Raw genomic sequence first — 8714 nt, forward strand, 5'->3', positions numbered from 1 at the left:
TGCCTATGCAGGGGGTCAGACTCGATGATCTATTGAGGTCCCTTCCGACCTTAACATCTATGAATCTATAGCCAGCTCAGCACCTACAAGACAGGTAAGCAGAGCTTAGCCTGCATCTGAGTACTCTCTAGCTGCAATAGGCAAAGTGACAGAGTAGTTGTGATATCCTGCTGCAGATCTAGAGGGGCAAGTTCAAGCTTTGCTACACAAGCGAGCACTCTAGTATTGACCACTCTAGCGGACCCAGCTAGAAAAAAGTACCTACCCATGCAGGCTGCGGACTCCAAGGTGGTTGGATGTGATGACAGCTACAGCACTCCCTTGTGTGCCTTAACTGTTAGCCCAATGGATTGGTGAACTCTGGACCTTCCAACTGGGTGTCTAGCCCTAGCATCTGCCCATTGCCACTGTTCTCTGCATGGGGACAGAAAAGTGCTTGCTTTCATTTTAAAGGTCCTTGCTGCTCTGTGCTCCCACCAGAGAATGGGCCTGACACATTGCGCAAGATCCTTGATTTCTGTGACTGTCTTTAGTTTGCAGGGAAGTTCATTCTACAGCCTCAGGCTAGCCCCTGAGAAAGTGCCAGTTCCCCAAAGATGGGCGTGACACTAACATTTTGCTGTGTAACAGGAACAATCTTCAATCATCTTCATCACAGAGTTTCTGCTAATGGGCTGCAGGAAACCTTGAAGGATTGACACTTGACTACATGTCCTGCAGGAAGTGATACAGGGAGCAGAGGACAGGAGCAATGGTCTCAGAGTAGCTCACTTGCCTGAGGAGTGTTCTGTCCCTGATGAAGCTACCCCAGGGCTGAAGGCTTCACACCTAGGTGTAGTGCACTGCTGCAGGCCAGCTGAGTGGTGCCACAGGTGCGGAAGCCTGATGCTACGTCACTGTCCACCAGGTGAGGATGGACGTTTCTGGCTGAGTGCAGATGGCAGGGAGTGCCAGTCAAGCATGTTGCTCTGAAATAGCCCCAAGAAATTCCAGAGAAACTATGGGTGAATTCACCAGCCATGGGTGCCCACCTTTGACCCAAGGAGACAGCCTGAAAACTCCTTCAAGTGTTCCCCTCTCTCCACCTGCAGCACTTCTACTTTGCTTGGGTTCATTTTAAACCAGCTTTCTTCTCTCATAAGATGCTGTAATCCAAGTCCTGGGCCATCTTGGTACTGGGGATGGAAGCAGGTGGTAACACAGATGCTGCTCTGAGCCATGCTGAGGAGCATGACCACCCTATGTTTCCTGCTGCTGACACACAGCACCATGATGGGCATTTGCTGCCTTTGCCTCCAGCTGGAATCCCATGTCTGGATGATTGTTCTTCAAGGGGCAGGTGGCAGGGCAATGGGTGTTCCCCTCTCTGCCAATATACTGGCATTGCAAGGGCTCAGGGATAGTACCAGTAGGATCACAGAAAGCTCTGACATACATCAGGTTGTAAACCCCAGCAGGCACTGCATCCATTCCACAATCTGTCAGACATCAAGACTGCAATATTTCATGGGCAGCTCAAGCAGCAACTGCCTCCAACACCAAGGCTTGCCCAGACTGGGCTCCAGTCACAAACCTGGATCTGTGTAATTCATATCAAGAGAGCAGGTGCAAACCTTCCCCAATATGCCAATGCAGAGTGTGCATATTCTCTGTATGCCAGCCAGCTCACAGTGCACAAATTCACCAGCTGACCAATGCTGAACACATACAAAATTGAGTTCACGTGGCTCCTGGCTTGCAATGCTGAGTATATGCATCTCCCAGTGTGCCAACACTGTGTGTATCTGTCTACTGGCACACAGAACAGTATGCACATGGCCTGTGACATGTCAACACAGAGCACACACCTCTCAGTATGTCAGTACCTAGTATATTGCCACACAGTGGCCAAAGCAAATGCCAGGATTCAGACCGATTAATATTAGAGGATTAGAAAGGCTAAATTCAGACTTCAGTCCAGGTGCAATTTTATTATTTCATTAAATCTCCAGAGCAAATTCAACCCTGTGTTATATTCTGGGCATCCCAGGGAGCCAGTGGGTTTGAACAGGGCTGTAGTCAGGGCAGAACTTGATTTTAATTCCCTCTGACCTCTGTAACATGACATAAGTATCTATCTATCCATATGTTTTAGGTATGGACATATGTAATCTGCTACCCACCTCTGTAGATCACTTCTCCCTCTGCACAGCCATCCATCCAAGTTCTTGATCACTACCCTTGTATCTGAGTTATTTCTGTTCACCTGTTGAACCTGAGCCATCCAAGGTGCAGCCCTGCTGAGCTGTGTTGCACCACTCCCCACCACCTGCTCCCCCAGAAGAGAACACAGAGAGCCCCACTTACAGGAAGAGGATGATGCCAGTGTTGGCCATGGCATAGGCCAGCCCCAGGATCCCGCTGCCCATAATGGCATTGCTGAGGTTAAACACCGACATCCCAAAGGAGGTCTTCCCTTCGAACTGCATGGACAGAACACAGTGGGTCACACATCACAATCAGCCTCGCCCCAGACTGTGAGCATTGGGATACGCCCCTGTGGAATCAATGTACCCCAATTACCTACCGTACTGAAAGAGTGATGGATTCAGTACACCCCTTCTAACTCCCCATGAAGCTAAGTTTTTATACTGTGCCCATCAGCAGAACCCCATGGCACATTAGCAGTGCCATATTAGCAAACCCCATCCCCAGGCCATTTCCTAAACCATGCTTGTTCTTCCTTTGCAAGACAGCCTGGATTTTAACCTCTAATGCCTCCTCCTCTTCTACTACTTTCTCCCTTCTTCCTCTGTGCTGTTGCTCCCCCTGGTGAATGTGTCAAAGTTTTCCTTCCAGCCCCCTGCCAACCCAGAGGATATGAACTTGCTGCAGGCCTGTCGGGGAATCTCAGCCCTTAGGTCATGCTATAGCTACTTGTGCTTTTGGCTCTGAAGGGCCTGACTGGTGCATCAGCCATGATGGCTGCCAGAGTAATGGAACCAGTCCCTGCCATGGGTACCAGCTGGTGCTCAACCCAGTGCCAAACATGAAAGCACCTGTCCCTTAAACTGAAGGAGAAACTCCATGGGTTGGGAACAGTAGGATGCTTACAACCTCTATCGGTACCCACCTTTAAAGTGGTAATATGTCATAGGTACTGAACCACAGGAGGACTCTCACCCAGAGGACCCTGTAAAATCTTTTCACCCATCTGTGCCCCCTAGAATGGGCCCTGAGGGCACATGTGGGGCGGACTGTACTGGAACTGAATTCCTGTGTCTCACTGGAATGGGCTCTGTGTGCAGCCCCAGGGGCGGAAGGACCAGCCCTGGGTTTGTGAGTCTGTCCTCTCGATCTGCACAACAGACTATGCCTCTGCCTGCTTGGGCCTCCTAAGCCTGTCTCCACTCCTGTCACTGCAGTTAAGGGCACTGGGTCTCTGCCTTGCACAGGAGCCAGGATCTCAGCCAGAAGCACAAGCTGCAGCCTCTACCTCCAGTTCTCTCACCCTTGTCCTGACTTACATCTGTGAAGTGGGTTTGCTTCTTGTCGGGGCCATGAGGCAGGAACTCCTCCATCTCTGCCACGGTGGGCTGGTTCTCATCAAACCTGCAACAAGGTGTTAGGGAGAGAACAGATATAAACTGTCTATTGTGATGCCAATGCTTCCCCACCTGCACTCCCAGGTCAGCTCCTTGCTGCCAGGCTGGCCACTGCCCAGGGCCTTCTCCTCAGGACTGTGGGAAGGAAGGGACCAAGCTACTGCAGCTTTTCCATTGTCACAGGGGTGGAAAATTGCATTGGATCTGGGTTCCCCCAGCATTGTCCCTTCAGGATATTCCCTACAGAAGGAAAGTAGAGCAGGGTGAGTGACCATGGCACCAACCCTGTGCCCTCCACACAGGAGCAGATGGAAGGCTACCTCCAGGGTGAGAAAGCACCATGACCGAGAAGGGAAGCCTAGAGAGAAGAAGTGTCCCTATCTGAGTGCACCAGGCAGATCTGGGTTAGGGGCCGCTGCTCAATCTCTGACTCCCAGGAAGTGAGACAGTTGTACCACAGGGAGGGAAGAGCAGGCATGAGGACACGGTGCAGGCAGGCCAGATGGAGGGGTCACTGGAGCAGCCAGGCTGGGGTGCCAGCACTTGTGCTGTGAAGAACCTCCCTTACCTCATGTTTGGGAATGTGACACTAGCCCACCATGCTCTGGCCACTAGGACACACTGGGCCCATTTACACGTGCGCATTTTACTGCATAGTAACCAAGATTACTGTGCAGCAAATATGGTGACTCATGCCTACTTGAGCATAAATTTGATACCTGCATCACGCAGATATAAAATTTGTGCCCAATTAGTTACTGCGCAGTAATGCACATGTAGACACCTTACTGCGCAGTAACACTGTGTGCGTGGACTGGTTTGGGATTAACTTTAGTCCCAAGTCAGTCCACACACAGTGTTAATGTGCTTTAACACCTGCACATGTAGATGCCAGCCTGTTCCTGCTTACTGCACAGCAAATTTAAGCAGGCATAAATGCATGTGTAGACGCACCTACTGTGGCACCCACAGGGAAGTCTGTGCAAATCAGAAGACTAGGGGTTGGGTAGAAGAGTATCAAAACAGCTAGGAGATGGGGTAGGCCCCATTCATCACTCAGCCAAGGGTGGCCCCCTGCCAGCTCTGCAGGAAGAAGGCTCTGAGGCCTCCTACATCTCGTGGTCAGGGCATTTTCCCTGATATCTAGCCCCAGTTGCTTTGTTGTGTAATTTTGACAAGGCTGAAAAGCCCAGCAGCGATCACAGCCACATTGCACTTGGTGCTGTATGCCTGCACCTGCCACAATCTCAAAAGACTGAGGCAGGGAGTGAGAAAGATCTTGTCCAAGGTCATACAACATATCGATACCCAGAAACAGAGCCCAGGTGTTCTGGATCCCAATCTAATTTTAAGCACCTGCCATTATCCCTGGTGACTTGGCTTTGCCGCAGGCTCTGTAGCTCTTCTCCATCTTGGAAACAGATTCTTTTTAATCTGGACCAAGGCCACTGCCTGCAAACTGCCCTGCTCGGAGGCCTGCTGCTCTGCTCCTGTTCCCTGAAGCTCTTGCTTGGCCAAGCTGGACATATTTAGCCCCATCTCCTTAAATCACCCTCTCCCTCCTCTTCTCTGAACTCTGAGCCATGTACCTTCCCCATTTGAAGGTGCCCAGAACTGTACGTAATGTTCTAGCTGCTGTTTTACCAGAAAGGAATTATTAGCCCCCTGTTCTGTGGCAAGATGTCCCTACAGTGCAGAATCACATTAGCTATCTTGGCAGCCTGTAGCTGAGCCCTGTGGGGCCTGGCACTGGAACAGCATGGGGGAGGAAGGACTGAGAGGCATTAACAGAACTGGGGAGGGAGGGCCCAAGGGGTTCTATATCAGAATTGAAGGGCATGGCCAGAGCTTTGGGAAGAAGCCTAGGCTGCAACAGTTGGGAAGAGAGGGATTCTGACAGAGCTATGCATGAGGAGACCCCAGCAGGTCCAACTTGAGAGACGCAGGAAAGGCTGAAAGGAAAAGGCTGCATAGCACTTGTCCTCCCTGTGTTTGGCTCCATTGTTCCCCACGACTGTCAGGAGCGGGATGGAACTTGGCACCTCTGGATCTTAATGCATGAGCCTCTTTAGCTTGCACTCTGCCAGGTCAGGCTGTAGCAGGCTTATAACAGCCACACTGTCCAGGCACAACCAGAAGGGGCAAATCACCACCCTGAAAAATGTAAGTGACATAAAGACTAGACTCCCCTCTCCTAAACAGAGTGGGGCCATGTCTCTGGAGCAGGTGATGTGAGAATATCTCCATCTCTGGGAGTCTCCTGAGTCCAGTCAGAGCAACCCCTGCCCACCCTGCTGTGCTGTGTTTACCTGTCAGAGGGGATGGCTGAGGCATTCATAGCTGCACTGTGTTTCCCATTGGGCACCAGCTCCACCATCTCTGTCTGGATGGGAATCTCTGTGGAGTCCATCTGTGGCAGCAGGCTTGAGATTGAGCTCACTCTCTCTGTCAGTGCTCCGGGCTGGTGGCAGGAGGGGGAGTTGGATTTACTGCAGATTCAGGTTTCAAGCTCTTGGTCTGGAAAGGAAAGAAAGCTGGGTGGGTTCCTGCCCTTCAGAGACCCTGGGGAATGGCACCTTCCCAAGGGGCCAGTCCAGAAGACCACAGCTGGGCTCATCCCCATCCTGTTCCCAGATGGGTGAGGCCTGAAGTGGTAAGCTGGGCTGTGCAGCACTGTGATTCCAAACAGAAATTTGTCCAGGCCACAGGCCTGACATTATCCAGACCTGCCCAAAATATCCACCTTTGCCCTGACATCCAGATCCAAATGGCACATGTGGAAATGTCAGCAGGGTCACCCAGCAGTCAGCTGGCACCCAGAACCCTCTTCCTTATTTAGATGAGAGCTGAACCAGAATAGTCAGAGGGCCATACACCTCCCTTGGAGTGCTGACTATGGTACACATTAACTGATCTGATCACATCCAGCTGCTAAGGAGATGTTCACTCCACCCTGAAGCCTCCTGAAGGGGGCTTTCCTTTGTAGGAGGCAAGCTCACTGTCTGAGATGGAACAGCTGGAGGGCCAGCTGGTTGATCCATGTGCTGCCAGCATCCCAGGCAGCAGGTACATCTCAGCCTGATCTGCCACATTGTGCCACCTACCCCAAAGTGGAGCTGTACAAAGAACAATCAGAGAGTCATCCAAAGCCATGTGCTGAACCCACAAAACAGCTGATTGCTGGATGAAATATTCCCTGATATGTCAAGCAATGACAAGGACATGGATGATTAGGGCTTGATACTAGAGTTATGAGCCAGGGAGGAATCTTGAAAGTGTATCTGATGTTTCATTCACAGTTGTTTCCGCACCTGAGTTAACATTCACCCGAGTTAATGTTTTTACACCTAAATTAATGTTTTTTAGCTAGAATTAAAAACATTCTGCAGGGCTGTCAAATAGGAGTTACATTACCAAGAGCAGCTAACAGAGGGCAAAATTGCAGAAAAAAAGAACAGTTTGATTAGATTAAGACCATTAAAAAGGAGAGGCTTCCTTTTTAACATCTGTGGAATGAAGAGTTTAGAGAGAATCAGGCAGATTATAATGAGCCATGGAGTCAAGCGATTCCTTCATTGCTGCCTGAACTTTGGGTGGAACAGAAAGCAAAGGAGGGTGCAACTGCACCATTGCACCCCCCACATCTGCCCCGATGGTTACTAAGACACATGTGAGACAGGAAAGTCAAGAGCAGGAAGCAGCGATCCAGACGGAGTCACTAGCCAAGGGTTCTGGAGCATGCAGCCATCACTGTAAGGGACTAGGATATGGGCAATCATTGAACTAAAGCCACAAGCCAGGAGACAGCTATGAGGAGACAAGGGTCTGGTTTGGAGTCAGAAGCAATGAGCTGGTGGTCAGGGACCAGAAACTAGCAGCTAGACATAAATTTGGGCTGCAGCTGGGAGCTGACTAAGGCCTAGGAACCAGGAATAAGGAACATGGAACCAGGATACAGGCAAGGGCCAGGAGCCACTTAGAGAGGCATCTATCCTGTTGAGTAGCCTGAGGAGTACTGGAAGGTCATGGCTACTAATATCCAGGCAGCCACACCTAGGTGGGTAATGATAATGACCAAACAGTGAGTAGTTGGGCTACTAGCAGTCAGGCCTACTCTAGCAATAAGGGTCGGGGTGGCTAAAGCCTGCCTTCTGCTCTGTTTCCTGACAGTACCCCCATCCCTAGAGCTCCTCAGGTTCCATGTGTCTGGATTCCAGGACTTCAGGGTTTTCTAGATTTCACAGTTGGCCAGAAATCCCTATGCAGGTCTGGGATGTGGACAGTCCAGGCTTTCACAGGAAGCCGGACCTGGTCTCCCAGTTCAGGGGAATTAGGCATACTTTCACAGTTCAGGGAAAGACTTTGTTGCTCTGCTGCTCCTCTTAAAGAGGATACTCAAACTGTCAGGGGATGAGTGGGACAAAGACATTAAGGGCTTCATGCTATTGTCATGAGCAGACAAGGTCAGGAAGCAAAGGTCCTAACTAGAGTCAGAAGCGAAGTGATCAGGAGCAAGTAGGTCAGAAGGCTGAAGTCTGTTAGGGACCGAGACATGCATGGTCACTAAGACAGGTCCCAGTGGCATAAGAAGAAGGATCCAGAACTCGGGTTCTGGAGCAAGCAGCTGCAGCTGTAAGGGACCAGGACATGGCCAAATGTTGAACTAAAGCCAGAAGCTGGATGTGAGGAGACAGAAGTCTAGTCTGGAGTCAGAAGCAAGAAACTGGTGATAAGGGTGGAACTAGGAGCTAGACACGGATTCAGGCTACATCTAGGAGCCAAACTAGGAGCTGGGGCAATTGGGAACCACAGAGACAGCAGCTGTAATGAGCAGCAGCTGGGGGAAGGGAGGGGAGGGGGAAGAGCTGCTGAGCATGGAGGCAGAGGGAGGGATGCCAAGAGCTGAGGGAATAGATTCTTACCTGATTCAGGAACTTAAAAAAGTCCCTAGCTGCTGCCTTGGTCTGGTCTGCCCATGCTGGCAGGGGAGAAGCTGGGAGTGGTGGTGCAACCACTCCTGCAGGGCTTGTCAATGCTCCTGCACCCCCTTTACAAAATAATATATCTGCCCATGCTAAAGAGGCACTTAGCCCAGTGCAAAATGTCTTTCTGCTTCTGTTACCCTGCTCC

The 8714-nt window shown here is 50.8% G+C and overlaps 1 protein-coding gene across 2 annotated transcripts in view; it reads right to left on the bottom strand.

Annotated features, from left to right (window-relative positions):
* SLC38A3 (solute carrier family 38 member 3) overlaps window positions 1–8714 on the bottom strand; it is an 81255-nt gene that overhangs the window by 33005 nt on the left and 39536 nt on the right. For both annotated transcript variants that reach the window (XM_006023744.3, XM_025204333.1), the window contains 3 exons: window positions 5894–6101; window positions 3507–3591; window positions 2347–2462 (listed from right to left, as the gene is read on the bottom strand). In XM_006023744.3, the coding sequence (XP_006023806.2) occupies window positions 2347–2462; window positions 3507–3591; window positions 5894–5994 (302 nt within the window). In that variant the 5' untranslated portion in view covers window positions 5995–6101. The remainder of the gene's footprint in view (window positions 1–2346; window positions 2463–3506; window positions 3592–5893; window positions 6102–8714) is intronic.

Source organism: Alligator sinensis, unplaced genomic scaffold, assembly GCF_000455745.1.
Source record: "Alligator sinensis unplaced genomic scaffold, ASM45574v1 scaffold858_1, whole genome shotgun sequence".
Taxonomy (NCBI): Eukaryota; Metazoa; Chordata; order Crocodylia; family Alligatoridae; genus Alligator; species Alligator sinensis.